Source organism: Triticum urartu, chromosome 4A (genome assembly GCF_056163025.1).
Source record: "Triticum urartu cultivar PI428250 chromosome 4A, HENAU_Tu73, whole genome shotgun sequence".
Taxonomy (NCBI): Eukaryota; Viridiplantae; Streptophyta; class Magnoliopsida; order Poales; family Poaceae; genus Triticum; species Triticum urartu.
The window spans coordinates 557789491-557810941 of record NC_141876.1 but is presented as its reverse complement, the minus strand read 5'-3'; the positions used below and the strand labels follow the sequence as shown (position 1 = coordinate 557810941).

The 21451-nt window shown below is 52.4% G+C and overlaps 2 protein-coding genes and 1 pseudogene across 3 annotated transcripts; 2 read left to right on the top strand and 1 right to left on the bottom strand.

Annotated features, from left to right (window-relative positions):
* The first annotated feature begins 2301 nt into the window (after positions 1-2301).
* Positions 2302-4078, top strand: LOC147976592 (uncharacterized; annotated as a pseudogene).
* Positions 4079-8949: 4871 nt separating this feature from the next.
* On the top strand, positions 8950-10694 carry LOC125552753 (putative prolyl 4-hydroxylase 6). Of its 2 annotated transcripts, none has more exons than XM_087518909.1 (7): positions 8950-9212; positions 9306-9363; positions 9509-9616; positions 9714-9771; positions 9885-10075; positions 10154-10214; positions 10314-10694. In XM_087518909.1, the coding sequence occupies exons 1-7, from the start codon at positions 9070-9072 to the stop codon at positions 10625-10627; spliced, it is 933 nt and encodes a 310-aa protein (XP_087375035.1). In that variant the 5' UTR covers positions 8950-9069; the 3' UTR covers positions 10628-10694. The 2 variants fall into 2 exon arrangements, with proteins under 2 accessions (XP_087375035.1, XP_048572379.2); XM_048716422.2 differs by having other exon boundaries at positions 8955-9212; positions 9885-10066.
* On the bottom strand, positions 10662-12781 carry LOC125552751 (glycerol-3-phosphate acyltransferase RAM2). Its single transcript, XM_048716421.2, has 2 exons — positions 12063-12781; positions 10662-11637 (listed from the first exon to the last, which is right to left on the bottom strand). Exons 1-2 carry the CDS (start codon positions 12687-12689, stop codon positions 10762-10764), a joined length of 1503 nt encoding a protein of 500 aa, XP_048572378.1. The 5' UTR covers positions 12690-12781; the 3' UTR covers positions 10662-10761.
* Between the last annotated feature and the right edge of the window lie 8670 nt (positions 12782-21451).

Genomic DNA, 21451 nt, shown 5'->3' with positions numbered 1-21451 from the left:
CAGTTTTTATGCATTAGTTCCAATCCTCAAATATTGCATGATTGGGATGTGATTAACATGTGGGTTGGGAAGTAGTTGATGAGGTAGAACCTATTGCCCTGTTATATTCAAACCCTTGGGAGTTACTTCTATGTATTGCTTATATTGCTATGCTATGCTTGTAGACGTGGTTTGGGTGAGTGATATCCATGACAGATGTGAGATTGTTAATTAATGACTTAACTTAAGGTGGCAACTTGAATACACATCTAGGTGGATTGTTTGTTGGGCACCTGGAGAATCCAGTGTTGTCCTAGGATATCCCGGAGTACCCGTGTGATAATCCTATGGTCCGCCACCCAGGCTCAACGGGAACTGAGATATTTTCATGCTAGAAACTTCCGTGTGCAGCCACAAGCTATTATGGGCTCTAGCATAGTTGAGTAAGTTGCGTGAAGCTCCCGAAGAGGTGGATCAGCAGGTAGTGGGATGTAGGTTTGGTATGGTCTTCCCAGAGTAAGGGGTTAATGCTTCTGAAAGACTGTGTCTCGGTCATCCGTTTCTCAAACACCATGTAGTGCGAGAAATCCAACGGAGGAGATCGGGTCTTGTGGGGAAAAGTGCGCGAACCTCTGCAAAGTGTATAAACTAATCATGGTTAGCCATGTCCCCGGTTATGGAAATCTTGAGTATCTAGTACTTGGAGTATCCTAAGTATCTCATCACTCTAAACTAATATTGTTGGGTTGTTAATTACTTTAATTGGGATTGAGTTGGAGGAACCTTCTCAATGATGTTTCAACTACCATGATAGTTAAATAAAATCTATTCCTTTGTTGTAGGGAAAAAATGGCTTTTCACAAAAACTGTAACCATAGAGCTTTCCACCAGCCAAATATGCATGTAGTGATAGTATTATTCTGTTCTTGCTCTACTGTGTTACTTTGCCAGCATATTCCATGTGCTGACCCGTTTTCGGGCTGCAACGTATTATGTTGCAGACTTTTCAGACGAGGAGTAAGGTTCGTTAGGTCATTGCCGTGCAGCTCAGCTATGCCGTTGGAGTTGATGGACTCACTTTATCTTCCAAGCCTTCCGTTGTTATCGTATTAGATGGCCTTAAGCCATATTTATTGTAATAAGTTCTCTTTTGAGACATTCGATGTAATAAGTGTGTGATTGCTACTCTGTTATAAATCCTCGAGTACTGTGTGTGTCAGCATTACCGATCCAGGGATGACACTGAAGCACAGAGACTTGGCTGTTTGAGGTCGGGTCGCTACAGTTCTAATAATTTGGACACACATTGTAGACCTGTGGTAACAAGCCACATGATTGTTCGAACAAGTATACGAAGCATGTCAAATATATCTAACAATGTTATGATAGTGGGCGCTTTGTCGCAGTTGCATCGATCTACAATGAAGCTTCTAACTAATAAAATTATGTCGTAGTGTGAGTTCATTGCGCATGAGGACACACCATCAATGATGAGTTCATTATGCTCAACATTTTCATACAATAGAATGAACATTTGATCCCATTTCAAGTCTCCTTATGTATCATTCTTGCCATAGTGTGAGTTGTGGCTCTGACTTAGTCGCGGTACTTAAAAGCGCTTGGGGGAAATTGTTTATTTGCTTGTTTTAATTAAGGACCTTGATAAATGTCACACGTCAGGTACGAGCACTTGGCAACTCTGGAAGTTTTTTATGGCAAGTTTAGTTATGCGAGGATGAGAATTTTAGTTGGCAAACATGGCAACTTTCATGCTTCCGTTTATTTTTGACAGAAACTTGTCGTGTGTCATTGAATTTACCATCCTTGGTTGACTAAAATTGTCATCGATGGGTTTAATCAGAGATGGGTTGACTTTATCACTCAACAAGACTGTTTAAGGGCACAAGAGTAGCTGATGATAGATTTTACCCCCAAAATCGACATCTGGTCAATTGGTTGTAATTTTTATTATCATTGTTGTTCCTTATCCATGATTGAAAATGAATAAATTGGAATTTTCTCACGGAAAAGAAAAGAGATCCCGCCTTGAGCCACATATTTCCCTTTGTAAAGAAATATAAGACTTTTTAATCAAAATTGAAGGAGGCCCCGATCTCTATTCAATGCCTCGTCTAAACCGGATCCTCCCCCTAGCGCCCTCCCCCCCCACCGCTCGCCAATCCGGCGGCGGCATCCACCCCTCCCGCCGCCTGCCACTCCAGCATCGGCGGCCACCTCCCCCCCCCCCCCGCCGCTCCAGCCTACCGGCTGCCTCCCCGGCCCCGGCAACCCCTCCTCGTGCCCTCGCGCTCCGTGCCTGCCATGTCGTCTAGCCCTTTGTCCGTCACCTCCTCCTTCCGTCGCGCCGGAGAGCGACCCATCATGTCCGGCGTCGGCCTCTCCTCCAGTTCTGCGGGCTCTGAGGAGCAGGGCCCGGCTGGTCGGGATGTCGACGCTGGCGCCATGGTGGCGGCGGCGGCCGGGGATCCAGAGTGGATGCGCCCACATCCGTCCAAGAAGGAGCTTTGGAGGCGCCGCCTGGCAGATGGATCGGGCCCTTCGCACGCCACCCCTCCCAGGGCGCGTCGCGAGATCTCGCCGGAGATGATCGGACTCTGCTTCAAGTGCTTCGAAGAGGGTCACTACAAATCGGATTGCACCAACCAAGTCGTGTGCTTTCGCTACAAGCTCCCCGGCCATGAATCCAAAGATTGCAAGAGGCCGCAGAGCCCTTCGCCGGAAGAGGACCTCAGGTGCGCTGCGGCAGCGAAAGTGGCGCGCAGGGACCAGCCGCCATGTCCTGCAGGTGCTGCGTCTAGAGCCCCCCGACCCCGCTTGCACCGCCCTCCCTCTCCACGCCTGCGGTCTGGCCACGCCTGTTCGCCCCACGGCTTGCGTCGCTGGGACCGGAGGAATTCTCAGCGAGTGAGCTTTGTGTCGTCCGCCACACCCAGAACATGGGGGACTTGGAGCAGAGGCTCCAGTTTGCCATGGTGGCTTATTCGGGCGGGGCACGGCACGACATCTCCCCGGATTTCGTTGCGCAGGCGCTTGGTGCGATGGTCAGCATCTAGCAAGAGTGGCTCTCCGTCCACAGTTATCGGTGGAGGATTTTCTGGTCGTCTTCGCGCGGTGCGAGCACTGCAATTCCGTCGCGGCCCGGCCGTTCATCGAGTTCCAAGGTGTGAGGCTCTACTTCCGTCAATGGAACCATCAAGCTCAAGCTGTTCACTCCGTCCTCAACTTCAAAGTCTCGCTCGTCCTAGAAGGGATACCACCGCATGCTTGGGACCGTGAGGTTGCTGAGGACCTGCTGGGATCTTCTTGCCTGGTGGACGTGGTGGCGTCGGAGACATGCTCGCGCCGTGACCTCTCTGCGTTCAAGCTCTCTGCTTGGACGGCAGACCCGGCGGCCATCCCCTCTCTCCGCTGGCTGGCCATCCCGGAGCCGGGCTTGATCGCTCCTCTGTCCGAGCCTGCGCTGCTCCAGTACAAGATCCTTATTCACCTGGACTCCATTTCGGACTTCTCAGATCGCGATGAGCCGTTGTTCCTTGGAGTCTCGTCGGACAGTGGGCAGAGCGGAGTGCCGTCGGACGGTAGGATCAGCGGGAGTGGTGGTGCGGCGCATGCGCCGGTGCCACACCAAATGCCATGGAGGTTTGGTCAGTGCGACACCAGAGGCACTGCCAGTGTTGGTCCTCAGCCTTGTGCACGCGGCGGCGCGTGCTCGCCGGCGAGGTCTCGGCCTGGCTCCGATTGGCACGTCCCGCCAATGGCGGACAGGGAGTTTGTGTCAGCAAATGGCCCCGCACTGGCGACCAGAGACAGGCTGTCAGTCAGAGTCTCAGCTTTTGACCAGCTGACCGCACAATCTGGACCCATAGAAGGTTCGAATAGGCATTTAAATGAGGAGGATAGGCGTGTCATTGCGAGGGGACCAGAGTCGCAGCGTATTGTTGTGCAGCGAGTTGGGAGCTCTACCGAGCCAATCACTGGCGCAATCATTGGTGACTCGCAATGGCCGGTCGTGGAAGGCCCCACCCCCGCGGCTTCGAATTCGCCCGCAGCCAATCAGGAAGGTGGCCATCTGCCATGAAGAGATGCTGGTCTGGGGCCACTGGAGGATCAGGAGGGCCCAACCCCACCCCAGTCTGGCAAGTTGGTGGATGTGGGGACACCTGGCGCTGCCCCCAATGCTGCCGCTCAGCCTGGTGGGACAGGATCAGGCGCGCCCACGCCTCAGCCAACCGGATCATCGACCGCACGCCCCGAGACCCCGGGCCGCGACAACACCGATCCCAATGAGAACGTGCGGCCAATCATGGTGCCTGCTGACACGCACGCACCCACCCTGGAGATTCTTCCCGAGGAGATCAGGCGGGACCCGCCGATTGCCATTGTCGCCTCGATGGGACAGACTGATGGGAATCATGCACGCCTCTCATTGGCTGAGACGGAAACCCCATGCACCATGGATCTTTTGCCTCAAGGAGAGATCAATACTGGCATTGCTGCAGACCAAGACCTTGCCCCTCCCCCAACCCTGATGCTACAGTCCCTGGCCCTACCGGAGAAGGAAACACCTGATGGCATGACCCCGCAAGAAGCAATAGCATATGCACGTCTAAAGAAATTCTGCTCCAGCATCATCAAGAAGCTCCCCCCCCCTACTCCCCGAAGTCTCCACGCTTCGTCCAGAGGCTGAGCCATTCACACCCAAGCGCACCACGTGCTCCACCAAGAGAAATGATGGGTATGCCGCTTCAAAGTCTGGCAAAGTGGAAAACGTCCTGCTGCGAGCTCTAGGCCTTGTCCCGGAAGACATGGTGGTGGATGACGAGGCCGTTAGGGAGCTTCAGGACTTGTTCGACTCTCCGCTCCGCGAACAGCACGTGAGAGTCATCGCAACGCTCTTTGGCAAGTGTGTGCCCAACAACATCGACCTCGTCGGTGCTTCTGACGTTGCGGTTAGTGTGCTTTGAGCACGCCCGTTGGTGTTGGGGTTGCTTGTTTTCCTCATGGATCACAACCCACAGATCGTTTGCTGGAATGCAAGAGGATTAAACAACCCAGCCAAGAGGAAAGTAGTTAGAGAGTTCTTTGCTTCGTTGAAAGTCAATGTAGTGTGTCTCCAGGAGACCAAGTTGGAGATCGTGGACCAGTTCATAGTAATGCAATGTCTCGGACCATCTTTTGATGGATTCGCTTACTTGCCTGCGAGTGAGACGTGTGGTGGTATTTTACTTGCATGGGACTCGACATGCGTGAACGTCGACCACCTACAGTACGATGCCAACTTCCTCACCGGCAAAGTTCGACAACTTGATGGCACCGAATGGTGGGTCTCCGTGGTGTACGCACCCCAGGGTGACGAGCTTAAAACACAGTTTCTCAATGACTTATATGCGTGCAGGCTGCAATGTCCAGGTCCCTGGATGTGCCTCGGTGATTTCAACATGATACTCCGCAGCTCGGAGAAGAGCAATCAAAATATTAACAGAACCATGATGACCAAGTTCCAAAACTTTGATGACGACCATGAGCTCAAGGAGTTGTACATGCATGGGCACAAGTTCACTTGGTCGAACGAGAGAAACACCCCAACCCTGACCAAGATTGATAGGATGCTTGTTTCAGTTGAATGGGAGTTGGCTTTTCCAGACTATCTCATGCAAGCACTATCCACTAGTGTGTCTGATCATGCACCTCTCCACCTCTCCACGAGCAACACCTACGGAGCCAAGAGACGTTTTCGGTTTGAACTGTACTAGACCAAGCTTGAGGGCTTTGAAGAGGCGATCCGTGAAGCTTGGGTCTGTAGCAATGATATCTTCGATCCTTTTAAAAGGTTGGACGCGCTCTTCAGGAATACCGCGTCCTATTTGCAAGCTTGGGGCCAAAGAAAGACCGGTAACATCAAGATCTTCATGAAGGTTGCAAACTGGTTAATTAGACTTGATAGAGCACAAGAGAGGCGACCCTTGACTCTGCTGGAAATCTGGTTGCGGTGAACTTTGAAGCTCTCCTTGCTTGGTCTTGCATCCCTCGAGCGCACCATTGACAAGCAAAGATCCAGGATCTGTTGGCTGCGGGAGGGTGACGCGAACACCAAGCTGTTTCAAGCGGTAGCCAATGGAAGACGCGCCAAGAACTTCATTCCTGCATCAAAAGAGGAGAGGAAATCATCACTGATCAAGTGAGAAAAGAGGAGGTTTTCTCCGAGGCCTTTGAAAATCTGCTTGGGAAGGCCGTTGTCCGCGAGAACACGATTGATCTTGAATACCTTCAGACCCCCGAATGCAACCTAGATGATCTCGAGCTTATGTTCACTGAAGAGGAAGTTTGGAGCCTAATTAAAGAGATTTCGGCCGATAGAGCTCCAGGACCCGATGGTTTCATTGGCGCTTTTTACCATACTGCTTGGCCTATCATTAAAGGAGATATCATGGCTACGCTGCTGAAACTATATGTGGGAGATGGACAAGGCTTCGATAAGCTCAATCGCGTGCACATTGTATTGATCCCCAAAGTCCCGGATGCCCTGGAAGTTGGTGACTACCGCCCCATTAGTCTACCCCACAGCTTTGCCAAGCTCTTCGCCAAGCTTCTCGCGACCAGGGTTCGCCCCCGCATGTCTAAAATCGTGGCCATCAACCAATCAGCTTTCATCAAGGGAAGAAACATCCACGGCAACTACCTCCTTGTCAGACAGCTTGCCAGGAAACTTCATGCTAGAAAGGAGAAGGGGTTGTTTCTCAAACTGGATATATCTAAAGCGTTTGACTCTCTGTCATGGCCATTCCTCATGGAGAACTTAAGGGCGAGGGGCTTTGGTCAGAAGTGGATTACCTAGATCTGGATCCTCCTTAAAACATCAAACACCCGGGTGGTGGTCAATGGTGTTCCAGCTAGAAGATTCCATCATGCCAAGGGCCTAAGGCAAGGGGACCCGGTCTCACCTCTCCTCTTCGTCATCGCCATGGACTCCCTCACCTCCATCATTAGCAAGGCAACTGAGGATGGAATCCTCAGTTCTTTCAGAGGTGTCACGGCTACGCAGAGACTTTACCTTTATGCCGATGATCTTGCGTTGTTCTTGAGGCCCTTCATGCAAGATCTTACCTTTTTCAAGGCCACGTTCAATATCTTCGGCGAAGCTTCTGGCCTTCGAATCAACTATAGCAAATCAAATGCAATCCTCATCAAACACAACGAGATTGATCGTCAGAGAGTGGAATCGACACTGCATTGCAAGATGGGCAGCTTCCCATGCCGCTATCTTGGCCTTCAGCTCGAGATCAACCAGCTTACTAGGACGGACTGGCAGCCGCTCCTCGATCAAGTCAGGAAGTTCATTCTTGCTTGGCAACGAGGCCTCATCCAGCAACCTGGAAGATTGATCCTGGTCAAAACTGTCATCGCTGCAAGGCCGGTTCACCAACTCCTTGTGCTCGACCCACCCCTCTGGGTTCTTGAGGAGATCAACAAGTGGATGCGCTCTTTCTTCTGGGCTGGCAAAGAGAAGAGTCATGGCGGACAATGCCTTGTCGCTTGGGACACGGTTTGCAAACCAACTTCGCTCGGAGGCCTAGGAGTAAAGAATCTAGCGCTGCAAGCTCTGGCACTGCGCGTACATTGGGAATGGTTAAGAAGATTTGATCCGAGTAGACCATGGCAATAACTAAACCTGATCGTGGATGAACAAGCACGTGAGGTCTTCAACAGCTTTGTCAATATTAAGGTGGGAGAGGGATCTAAAGTTCTCTTCTGGAAAGATCGCTGGATCCACGGCGCGACGGTCGCTGACATAGCCCCATTAATCCACGCGATGGTCAGTACAAGGAACAGGAACAAAAGAACGGTGAGAGATGCGCTCAACGACAATGCCTGGACGGTTGATGTGCAAGGGGAGCTATCTTTCTTGGGCCACATGCAAGTTTACTCTCTGTGCCAGGCCATCAGTACTGTGGAGAGAAATCTGGATGAGCAGGACCAATTCCTCTGGCCTTGCCATGCGTCTGGCAAATACAACGCTAGTTCCACTTATAGATGGCTTTGCTTGGGGCAAATCAAAACCCCCACCGCAGGCTGCATCTGGCGAAGTTGGGCGCCGTTAAAGTGCAAAATCTTCATGTGGCTTGCCAGCCAACGCCGCCTATGGACTTCTGACCGGCGAGCTCATCATGGCCTCCAAGATACGGCGTCCACCTGTTACACTTGCTTGCAAGATGAGGACAACCTCGATCACATGCTCGCTCATTGTGGTTATGCTAAAGAAGTGTGGCACTCCTGTTTCAGTGAATGAAGATTCAACGTGCAAATCCCATCCACCGATGCCACCTTCTTACAATGGTGGCTCGACCAAAGGAGACAATTCAATGGCAAGCTCAGAAGAGGATTCGATTCCATCACCATCCTAATTGCACGGGCCCTCTGGAAGCAACGCAATGCGCGTGTGTTCAACAATGTCTCGAGACAAAGATCGGCTACACAACTCAAAACAAAGATCCTAGATGAGATTGATGATTGAAGGAAGGTCGAGTTAGGCGGAGTGGGTGCTTTAGACCCTTTCGCGAGAGAGTAGTCATAGGTTTTAGGAAGTTGGCGTTGAGTGGGTTCCCCCTACGAGCTGTTCGCACCTCGTTAGGGTTCTTGTACATAATTTTCTGCCTTCTATAAAAATATGGTATGCCATTGACATACTCTCGAAAAAAAAGAAATATTTCTAAAAAAAATGATTTATTGCCGAAAAGGAAACATGATTCATAACGAAACAAAGCCCAGACGGTCTGGCCGGCGTCCATATATGGGCCCATCAGGCGCCGCATCCACGACCATACGAACCTTCCAGAGTCCATATCTCCCATGATTAATAACCCTGAAAAGAAATCTACTCCGTATCCGTGATTAATAATGCGAATCGTTCGTCAAGGAAACCCGTCGACGTCACTCCATGCAGGTGGGTCCGTGGCTTATTAAAATTGCCCTTTCAGCCAGTGAGCCCCACACCTCGGTCGTCGTCGTCGTCGCGTCGCCGAAGACCCGAAGTCAGACTCAGACGACCCGACCGTCTCGTCACCGCACCGCATGGCTCCCCTGTTCCAGCGCGTCCTCCTCGCCGTCCTGCTGCTCGCCAGCACGGCCTCCTCCTCCTTCGCCACCGCCGGCCGCGGCGGCGGCCGCGGGCGCTTCGACCCCACCCGCGCCGTCCACGTCTCGTGGCGCCCCAGGTGACCGACGCCGACCTCCACCCTCCTCCGCCGCCCGCCGGCACTACAGGCTCGTCGACATACATAACGTCCATGCTTCCCTCTGTGCCGCAGGGCGTTCCTGTACAAGGGGTTCCTGTCGGAGGCGGAGTGCGATCACCTCATCGCGCTGGTCAGTTAACCATCTCTCTCTCTCTCTCTCTCTCTCTCTCTCTCTCTCTCTCTCTCTCTCTCTCTCTCTGCCCGGCGCACCGTACGTGGACATTCCATCGCTCGCAATGCATGCGTGATCTGCGTGTGCCTGCGTGGTGTGGCAGGCGGAGGAGGGTGGCCTGCAGAAGTCGATGGTGGTGGACCGGCTGACGGGGAAGAGCGTGATGAGCCAGGTGCGCACCAGCTCCGGAACGTTCCTCCCCAAGAAGCAGGTGCGCGTCCCCTTCGGCTTTTCATGGCCGCGAGGCAGGTCCATTTCCCACGGATTTGGCTCACGATCTGTCTCATCCATCTGCTTATCTCATCTAGGACCAAGTTGTGGCGAGGATAGAGGAGAGGATCGCCGCCTGGACCATGCTGCCACAGGGTATGCCATGCTATATGCTCTCCCCGGTGCACTAAACTCAACGCACGCTGCAAAGTGCAAAGTGTAAACAAACTTGCATTTCAATCTTGTTTCCGAACTGCAATGTTGGGCAGAGAACGGCGAGAGCATCCAGGTGCTCCGGTACGAGAGCGGCCAGAAGTACGAGCCGCACGTCGACTTCATCCGGCACACTGCCAAGGGATACCATTCCCGCGGGGGGCACCGCGTCGCCACCGTGCTCATGTACCTGTCCGACGTCAAGATGGGCGGCGAGACCGTCTTCCCCAACTCCGACGTACTAATCGCAGATCTGTGTTCCTAGCTGCATGCATATTTCATTCTTCCCAACCTATGACTTCGAAATTAATTTGTTTCGCCACAGGCCGAGTCGTTGCAGCCCAAAGACGACACATGGTCAGAGTGTGCACGAAGTGGGTACGCAGGTAATAAACGTGAACACTTGACCATGCAGATAGCCTTAGTATCTCTTGATGTGACGCAATACACTACACTTTGGAGTACTGATTTCTTTTGCGTGGCAGTGAAACCTGTGAAGGGCGACGCGGTGCTCTTCTTCAGCCTGCACCCCAACGGGACGACGGACCCGGACAGCCTGCACGGGAGCTGCCCCGTGATCGACGGCGAGAAGTGGTCGGCGACCAAGTGGATCCACGTCCGACCCTTCGACAGCCGCCCTCGCGTGCCGTCCACCGCCGGATGCGGGGACGAGAACGATCTCTGCCCTCGGTGGGCTGCCAATGGCGAGTGCGCCAAGAACCCTCGCTACATGGTCGGAACCCCCGGTAACCCCGGCTTCTGCCGGAAGAGCTGCAACGCGTGCACCGGTACACTGTAGATTTGGAAATTGTAATGGCAGGCCACTGACTGGCTAATCGAAATAAAAATATTTATCTGTTTATCAATGATTTGTTATGTACAAATATACGGCCGATCGATCAACAAATCATTGTCCGGGCAAGGCAATCACGTTCACGTGCCCTTGCGCGGCCGGACGATGCCGTCGTTGCCGGCGAGCGCCAGGTACTTGTCCTTCCTGGTGAAGCCGGTGCACTCGAAGGAGAGCGCCGAGGCGATGATCCTCTGCACGTGGTTGGCCACCTCGTGGCTCGACCTCCCACCGCCGCCGCAGGTGTGCTCCGCCGGCAGCCTGTCGAGGAACGTCACCGTGTACTCCGGCCGCGGGTTCATGAAGAGGTAGAAGGGGTCCATCCCCTTCCAGCCCCTGGCCGTGGTGCCGTGGAACATGCTCATCCGGCACTCGGTCGCCACGGGCACGATGTCGTCGCTGAGCTCCGCGAAGAGCGACGAGAAGCGCAGCAGGAAGGGCTCCCGGCACGTGGTCCCCTCGGGGCAGACGGCCAGGTCGCCCCCGGCGAGCAGGCGCCTGATGGCGGCGGCGTCGGTGGCGCGGTCGCGGGTGAGGCGGACGGTGCGAATCGGCGAGAGGAACTCGGAGAGGCGGGAGAGCGAGTAGGTGACGACGGACACGGGGCGGCCGAGCGCCACGGAGATGAAGACCGGGTCCAGGAGCGTGCGGTGGGAGCAGGCAAAGAGCGCGCCCGTGCGGCCCTCGGCATGCTTCGGGCGCGGCGGGGGAGCGCCCCGCACCACGACGCGCACGCCCAGAGCCCGGTACACGTGGTACTGCCACGGCATCGGGACGAGCGACCCCGCGGCGACCCGGACGCACGCGAGCAGGAAGCCGATGGGGTACCACACCACGGCGAGCAGCGCGGCGAGAGGGGTCGGCCGCTGGACGAGGCGGCCGTCGTGGAAGATCACCGGCTTCCGCAGCTTGTCCACGCCCACGGCGTCCACCGGCTCCCGCGGCACGAGGTACGCCTCCTGCAGTCCAAAGCCAAAGTTACAAAAGTATTCTGCACACGAACTTTGTATACAAGATGCTTCAACGCCATGAGGCGTGGCTTGCCATATTGGTCCCAGCAACTACTCATCGTACAGGGAAACGGCTGTTGGGTTACTCTACCTAAATGGGCATGCATCATGAATGCATGCACAAAAGAGCTGATGATGATCGGGAGACGCATGCAGGATATGTTTAGTAGTACTACTATAAGCTGACCCTCAGCCATCCTGCATGATATTCATGCATGCCTAGATGCATACGGACGATCAGCTCAGGTCGACTAGAACGCCGACGGCCAACTTTTTTCGCGCCGGCATATGGAACCCATTTGTCGATGAGCAGTTTACGTCCAAACTCTGGGTAAACATCAAGGGTTTAACCAGTGATTAGAGAATCAAGTAACCTTGCAAACGCTCATGAAGGCGTAATCGGACCTCCGGTCGCCCAGCCCGACCTCCGGCGCATCGCCGTCGCGGACCATCTCCCTCAGCGCCTCCGCCTTCCTCTCGCCGACGAGCACGCCCCGGCGCGAGTCCACCAGCCCCGTGGCGCGCCCGCGCCACGTCGCGAGCTCCGTGCCGGCGACGGCGTCGGCGCCGAGGTGGTCGCGCAGGAACGGCTCCGCCATCACCCTGGGCGTGGCGGTCACCACCCACCTCCGCCCGCACGCCGCGAACACGCGCCACGCGTCCGGGTGCACGTCGTCCGCGTAGAACCTGGGCAGCACGGCGCGCGCCGCGGACTCGATGTCCGCCACGCGCGCGCCAGCGGTGGCCGCGAACACCAGCACCCGCACCCCGGCCGCCTCCGACACCGCGTGGTACAGCAACCCGGCGAGCGGCGCCAGGAGCAGGAGGAGCGCGAGGCGCGGCGCGCCGCCGGTCTCGAAGGCGACGAGCGCGTAGTACGGGAAGGCGCTCCGCGACCGGAGCAGCGTGCCGTCCAGGTCCGACACCACCGTGTGGTCGCCGCGGCGCGACGCGTCGCACTTGTGCACCGCCGGGAACGGCTCCTCGCTGGCTACCACCATTGCACTGGCTTGAACGCGAAGGCTAACCCGTTTGTCTCGAGAGAAGGCTGCGTGTGGTCGTGTGGTCTGCGCCGCTGTGGTTTGGTTTGCGCACAAGTGTGCGCAAGGATTTATAGAGCGCGGCGACGCGTGAAAGACGGGCGGTTTGTGGACAGTACGAGAAAGGACAAAACAAGGGTTGACAGATTAATTGGGCGGTAAAATTGTGGCCGAATCCACATTGTAATCCGCGTTTCTTCGTTTGTGCTATTTCATGCTAGTAAGGCTGGTCATAGTGGGGGAGTAACTTGACACTAGTCTAAGGCTTCTTTTGGTTCATAGGATAGGATTATCATAGGAATAGGAATCTTGTAGGAAATGAGATGACATGTATCTCAAATCCTATGGAAACAAGATGTCATTTGGTTGCCATCAAATTTTTTTTTCCATTGAGTCTAGACTCTTTTTTATTTTCCTATGAAATGTGGAGAATAGGAACCAATCCTACGTAGGAATAGGAATCCATTCCTATGAACCAAAGGGCTCTAAAGGAAAAAATTCTATAAGAATCCTATCCTCTAGAATTCCTATGAAATTCCTCTAAACTAAAGGAGGCCTAAGTTACTACATTTATAATGCAAAGTAACATAATAGTAGTGTCATAGATGGCTTCATTTATTCGCTTGTAGACTCATCTTGTCTTGGAAAGCGCTATGTTATAGTAACATATTATGTTACTACCTCACATTAAATACTTGCCACATAAGCAAAAATTTCTTAAAGTGCGCTATGTTACTAGCTAAATTACTCCCACTATGACTAGCCTAAGGCTGGTCATAGTGGGGAGTAACATATAGTAGTATCATGCATATGATACTAGTGTATGATACTACATTTATAGTGCATAGTATCATAAAGTAGTATCATAGGTGGTCTCATTTATTGCCATGCATGACACATAGTAGCATAACATTTATTATGTTACAGTATCTACCTATGTTACTATGACCCTCTCTCTTTTCTTTAATTTTCTGCCACGTAAGCATGTTTGCAAGTCCCAAGTATATGATACTAGTTATGTTACCCCCCTATGGCCAGCCTAAGAAAATGTCATTCAACCACACACACACATACAAAAAAAACATCAGGTGTCAACTATTCCCTTATTCAAAGTTTCATTAACAACTGATTTTTTTTCAAGAGTTCCCCGAATGTCATTTGACCATGAACTTTTGCACCTTTTTAGACATCTCCAAAGCTTTTTATTAACAGTCACGATTTTTTGCATGCATCCAGTAGTGCACTTTAGCATCTTTGATCCCCCCAAAAAAGTTATTTTTATTTTTTTTTGCCATTGGTTATGAATTTACAGTTCACGTGCGGGAGCAGCTGAGCCTGATAGGAAGGGAGTACAATACAATTTACTCGGTGTACAAAAGTGCATGACAGTGAGCATTGATTATTGGGTTCATGTGAACCTAAAAGTAGATGGCATTTCTCAACCTTGTTTTTCGTTCTTCACGCCAAATAGAGACATGACAACAAAAATATATCATGCAAAAGGTAAGATTATCCTTTAGTGGCATCTGTATCACGTGAATACAAAAGTGACATGATGATCAAAACTAACAATCTTTTTTAATCGAATGACAACATTATGTACAAAAGATAAATTATCTTCTCTTACAATAGAATTCTAGCCTACGTCCCGCTTTGGCCTTGCCGACGTCCGTGGCGGCATCATATAATATAGTCGTCCCCATCTATGCCGACGTCGTGGTAGTCTTCTGCCACCCGGATGAGCAGGACCTGACAGCCATCCGTCGTATCCTCGACATTTTTGAATCAACGACAAGGCTTCGCACGAACTTCTGTAAGTGTTATGTGTCACCCATTCAGTGCTCTCCTAGCGAGTTGGTCACCATCAATAATGGTTTGGCTTGCCCGGCTGCTAATTTCCCGATGCACTATCTCGGTCTTCCTTCCTTAATCTGCAAGCCCGCTACTTCCGCTCTTCAAGCCCTCTTCGACATGCTAGATGAAAAACTTCACGACATGTGATGGACCGTAGACCGCCTTGCTCGCCGCAGTGTTCCGCACCCACGTCGTCGTGTCTTCTGTAGCAAGGAAACCGAGGCCATGCCTCACCTCCTGGGCGGCTGCTCCTTCGTTCTCCAAGTTTGGTATGAGGTTCTCCCTTGGAGTCACGCCGCAACCACTGAGGGAGTCCAGGATTATGGGGTCCTCCAGCGTCCGGGCTACGTGACGTGGGCCGGACAGATGGGCCGTGAAGATACAAGACGAAAGACTTTCTCCGTATCCGGATGGGACTCTCCTTGGCGTGGAAAGCAAGCTTAGCGTGCGGATATGAAGATTCCTTTCTCTGTAAAACCGACTCTGTACAAACCCTAGTCCCCTCCTGTGTCTATATAAACCGGAGGGTTTACTCCGTAGACACAATCATAATCATATAGGTTAGACATATAGGGTTTAGTCATTACGATCTTGTGGTAGATCAACTCTTGTAACCCCTATATTCATCAAAGTCAATCAAGCAGGACGTAGGGCATTACCTCTATCAAGAGGGCCCAAACCTGGGTAAACATCGTGTCCCCTATCTCATGTTACCTTCGATCCTTAGATGCACAGTTCGGGACCCCCTACCCGAGATCTGCCGGTTTTGACACCGACATTGGTGCTTTCATTGAGAGTTCTACGGTGCCGCCGTCGAAAGGCTCGATGGCTCCATCAATCATCTACAACAATGCTACCGTGAAGGAGATTTTTCTCCCCGGCCAGATCTTCGGCGGCTTCGCACTGTGTGCCAACTCGGTCAGATCGACAGCTACGCCCCTGGTCACCAGATCAGTTTTGGAAATCTGAACTATGTCGCTGATATACGAGAAGACTTTATCTTCCAAGGGTTCGCGGCCTCAACCACCGCTCCGGCCTTAGATCCGAAGCGCATCATCAGGTCCGAAGACGGGAGTCTAGAGCCCGCCGGACTCTCTGCGGCCTTAGAGCTCAACACCGAGAGAATAGCGTCTCTGGCAATCATTGCAAGGTCGGACTCTTCTCCGGATACTACTTCCGAACCCCGGAGGCCCACGTCATGCGAGCTCGGCCCATAAACTTCCGACCCCGTCTAAACCCCGCTCTTAAACGAGGCTCTGGACTTAATGCGATCCCTTGGCATCACAGATGAACCGCTTCTGAATCACGCCCAGCCCAGACTAGGGGCTGGAAACAGGGAATTTTACTTCCCACCCACCACCCACTTCATAGCCACTGTCGAGGACCTAACCAACATGCTTGATTACGCCTTCGAAGACATCGACGGTATGGACGACGATGCCGGAGAGGAGCAAGCCCAAAACCCGTCGGTCACCAGACATTGGATGGCCACCTCCTCGTATGACGTATATATGGTGGATACACCTAAAAACGGCGACGACGATGATGAGAAAAACCCAATCGAGGACGAACCTCCTGAGATACCGCCGAAACATCGACGTTAGCGACGCCACTCTAAATCGCGTCGCAGTAAGAACAGCAATACCGGCACCGAAAACAATGATACTCTGGAGAACACCGAAGACCAAGAAAACCCCATCGAACCAACATCCGAACAGGATGATCAGGAGGACGGGCAAGTTGACCCTGACGACCAAACAGGGAACAACGACTCGGAGGACAACAACTATCTCCACTCTCCGAGGACAACGTAAGCCTCGGCGACGAAGATGTTATCATGCCAGAGGAACCCCTTGAACAAGAGCGCTTCAAGCGCCGGCTAATAGCCACGGCTAGAAGCCTAAAAAAGAAACAACAGAAGCTTCAAGCCAACCAAGATCTGCTTAATGACAGATGGACTAACGTCCTGGCAACCGAAGAATACGGCCTTTAACGCCCAACAAAGAGTTACGCAAAGCGTAAACTGCTACCCCAATTCGACGATGAAGCGTTGGAGCCCATACCACCCGTGCGTAATGCGGCTGACGGACCCGATAGACCACCACGTGGCCAGGATAGAACGGCAACTCAAGCCGAACACCAGCCCGCACCACCTCGCCGTAAAAGCAGAGAAACAACAACTCGGGGATACACATACGACCTACGACATGACTTGGAAAATAGGGCAGGTCAGACCAGGTCAATCTACGGATCACGGGGGCGTGCTCCAGCGCGAGAGGCGGCCTATCAAGCCTGGTGCGATAAACACAACCAACCCCGGACTGAAAACCGCATACAGACTCCATCCGAACTGCATCGTGACATGGCCCGATACAGAGGCGCCGCACACCCCCTATGCTTCACCGATGAGGTAATGGAGCACGAGTTCCCTGAAGGGTTTAAACCCGTGGACATAGAATCATACGACGGCAGAACAGCTCCGTCGGAGCCCTAGATTGGTTCCGCCAAGGTTCCGCCTCATGGCGGCGGAGTTTCGTCCTATGAGCTTGCTTATGATTTTTTCCTCGACGAAAGACTCCATATAGCCAAAGATGGGCATCGGAGGGCCACCAGGGGGCCCACGAGCCAGGGGGGCATGCCCAGGAGGGTAGGGCGCGCCCCCACCCTCGTGGACGGTGGGTGGCCCCCTCTGGTACTTCTTTCGCCCAATATTTTTTATATATTCTGAAAATAATTCCCATGGAGTTTCAGGACTTTTGGAGATGTGCAGAATAGGTCTCTAATATTTTCTTCTTTTCTAGCCCAGAATTCCAGCTGCCGGCATTCCACCTCTTCATGTAAACCTTGTAAAATAAGAGAGAAAATGCATAAGTATTGTGATATAATGTGTAATAACAACCCGTAATGCAATAAGTATCGATATAAAAGCATGATGCAAAATGGACGTATCATATACCAAGGAGAAAAGAAGCATAGACACGTGCCAGAGTACCTAAAGGATCTTTAAAGATTACCTCGTCCGCTTTCAGGAGGCATGCATAGCTTCCCCTTTGTGTTCGACATGTAAAATAGCCTTGTTGCTTATTGCACTATTTGTATCAATACGTTTTGACGTATGAATCAGCCTACTATGGAAACAATTTTTGGCCCAAACCTACGTGGCGTTGGCTTATCTCTCAATATATGTTTCCCTGTTTTTGTCCAATTGACATGTACACCTTGGTACGACCTAAATCACCAGGGGCTTTATTAAGTCGTGTACATATTTTAAATATTAAAACAACGTCCGAACACTTTAACAGTGCAATTCGGCGTCCCGAATATAGCATTATATGCATTGGCTCTGAATCATGTCTTTGGTCAATAATTGGGTTGCCCGGCTCCTGTGCTTGCTACCTTATGTTCCATCTGATCGGCTAGGGTAGTAAAGGGAGAACTACTGCGATTGTGTTTCTGGTTCACCCGGACAAACACCTCAGTAGAGAAAGCCGAAAACTGACTGTCATGATGTGGCGAGAGCTGGTCAGCTATTCGGTGACTAAGTATAAATCTTTAGCGATTTTTTCCGCATTATGCGATAGGCTGGCCTCCACCCGGCCGAGCATTCATAGCACATGAGTTCGGATAATCGAACAATACTAGGGGCTATGCCTGCACTCCCATTATAAAACTCCTATGGCTAAGTGAGGGCGATAAAGCCGCATAGTTCGATTGCCTGGTTCGCCGCACTAACACCTCCTTCACGGACCAGTACGTTGGGTCAAGTGTGTTTAAGTGTTATCCCGAACACCCCCGTACTACCTACGTGGGGCTGAAGCCGACGACTGGCCAACTCTCAGATATCATAAACAACCGCATAGGAGGAGATATTTTAAAGTACAATAAGCAACATATCATACATAAGCCTTGTTTCATGATATAGGATTGGACAACATAGATACATTCATTGAAAAATGATGTCTTTCGAACATTGGCCTTCTACAATGCGGGATCCTTTCAGGACATCATTAAAGTACCGCTCCGGTGTGCGGTGCTCTTTGCTAGCGGACGGTCCCTTGGTTGCAAGCTTGATGGCGTCCATCTTCGCCCATTGCACCTTGACACGGGCGAAGGCCATCCGCGCAACTTCAATACAGACCGACCGCTTCACGGCATCAAGCCGAGGGCAGGCACTGACCAGCCGCTTGACGAGACCGAGGTAGCTACTGGGCATGGGTTCGGCGGGCCAAAGACGGATTATCAAATCCCTCATGGCCAATTCAGCCACCCTGTGCAGTTCGGTCCATTGCTTCAGCTGATCGCTGAGGAGCACAGGATGCTCTGGCGCAAGGTACTGCTACTAGAACAACTTCTCCGTTGAGCTCTCCTCTTCGGCCCGAAAGAACTCCGCGGCATCAGCAACACCGGGTTAGAAAGATATACCCTTTCTTCACAAATTTGCTCTGCATGTTAAAGGCCTTACCCGCCGCAATTTGCTTTGCCTCTTGGATCTCCCGGACAGTGCCTTGGGCTTCGGCTCGGGCTTCTTGTGCGCTTTGGAGTGCCTTAGCAAGTTCGGAGTTCTGCTCCGAACTCTTGCGCTCTAAGGATTCACATTTGCCTGTGGCATCCTTGAGTTCTTGCTGGACTTCCTCCACCCGTGATTCATGTTTAAGGCGGGAGGCTCATTCCTCCTCCGCCTCCTTCTTGGCCTCGGCCAGCGCACTCTTGAGGGCCTCGACCTCAGACGTGTCAGCTGCAAACATAATTATGAAACTCATTGAGATACTACATCATAGCTGGCATCATTTCAGACGTGCTTCGGTATTACATACCTTGTTTTTCTTCTAACTTCCTCCATAGCTCGGATGCTTCGGCGGCATTGGCAGCCAATACCTATTTCGCAGCCTGCTTATTTAAACAGATATGCGCGTTGAGTTGTTAGATCCTCTGTTCGGTTTTTCTTTCTGAACACCGAATGGAGTCTCAGGGGCTACTATTTATACACAGGCATTTCTTTTATACAGCTCAAAAGACACTGTAAGGCACATACCTCAAAGCCTCTTAAAAGGCTAGTCCAGGCTTCACTCAATCCGCTTTTCATGGACTGAACCTTTTCAATCACCATACCCATAAGGGTACGATGTTCTTCCACAATGGTGGTGCTCTGAAGCGCTCTCACCAGAGTGTCCGACGCCTCCGCATTGACGGAGGATGCCGGTGTTGTAGGCGCGCCCCCTTCTCGCAAAGAGGGTTGCTCATCTGTTTCCGGAACCGTGTGGGTTTCCGGAGCGACATTTGGTTGGGGGCCAAACTGGACATAGCCCCCATCTCCAGTCTCCATGGGGGTTGGTTCCCCCATGTTCTCGGAAACCTAGGTGTCACCCTTCGGCACCGTCTTGGCAGCCTCCGGCACCTCTCCCTGTTCTGGAAGGGTCCTTTGGGATGACACCTCGGTGTTGTCCGTTGCAGGGGGAGGAAGCTGGTGGAGGTGAATCGCTCTCCATCATGTTTGGACCCAGCGAATTCCCAGTAGAGGAAGATCGCTGGGGGAGGACATGAACCGGACTATAGCATGCAATTTAAAGCGTGTTATAACTATAAGCCAGAAAAGCCGGACATATATATATATATACCTTTGAGTACTTACGATCCGGCCAGAGGCTTCGGCCTGGGGCGCCACTCATCGGCGCCCGACTCGGAGTCATCCGTAAGGGAGGTCCTTGGACACTGCCGCCTCTAGATCGGTAGAAGCTGCCCTATTCTTCTTCTCCCCCTTGGGTGGGGGATCGCTCTCTTCCTCCTCCTCTTCCTATTCGTTAGGTGAGGAGAGAGTTTCGGTGTCTTCGGACACTACGTCCGAGGCGCCTCTACGGCGGAGGCCACTCTTGGCCTCCTTGCCCTTCTCCTTGGCCTTCTTTTTCGATGCCTGGTACGGCCCCGGGACTAGCATCCTCGTCAATAGAGGAATAGCTTCGTCTTCGGGCAGCGGAGCCAGATAGTGAATTCGTTCCGCTTTCTTTGTCCAGCCCTGCAAAAGAAAATGGAGAGTTTAGTGTGCTCCTTGGGCTCGCAAAGTAATGTTATCAAAGAACTTACGGGGGTCGCAGTGTGGGTGCTGTCTTAGCCGAGGTCTTCGGTTGTCTCCGGCCATGACTTCTGGTTCTTGAAGAGTAGCTTCCACATGTCTTCGTGCTTTGTGCCGAAGAACCGCTGCAGGGTACGAGGACCGGCCGGGTTGAACCTCCACATGGGCTCTTGACGCGCCTGACAGGGGAGAATCCGGCGGAAGAGCATCACCTGGATCACGCTGGCGAGGCTGGTATTTTTATCTACCATGCTCTTGATGCGCTTCTACAACATCATTACCTTGTTAGAAGACGCCCAGTCCAGGCCCTTGTTGAGCCAGGAGGTCAGCCGCATTGGGGGTCCGGACTTGAACTCCATAGGAGTGAGTCACGGGGCTCTGTGACATAGAACCACCCCTGCTGCCATCCCTTCATGGTCTCCACGAAGGTGCCCTGGGGCCAAGTGACGTTGGGCAGTTTGCTCACCATAACGCCACCACAATCCGCATGCTGGCCATCCACCACTTTCGGCTTCACATTGAAGACCTTGAGCCACAGCCCGAAGTGGGGGCGGGGAATGCGGAGGAATGCCTCGCATATGACGGTAAATGCCGAAATGTTGAGGAAAGAATTTGGGGCTAGATCGTGGAAATCTAGCCCGTAGTAAAACATGAGGTTGCGAACGAAAGGATGAAGGGGAAACCCCAGTCCGCAAAGAAAATGAGGGATAAATACTACCCTCTCGCCGGGCTTTGGAGTGGGGATGACCTGTTTTTTGGCCGGGAGCCGATGGACGATGTCTTTGGCCAGATACCCCGCTTC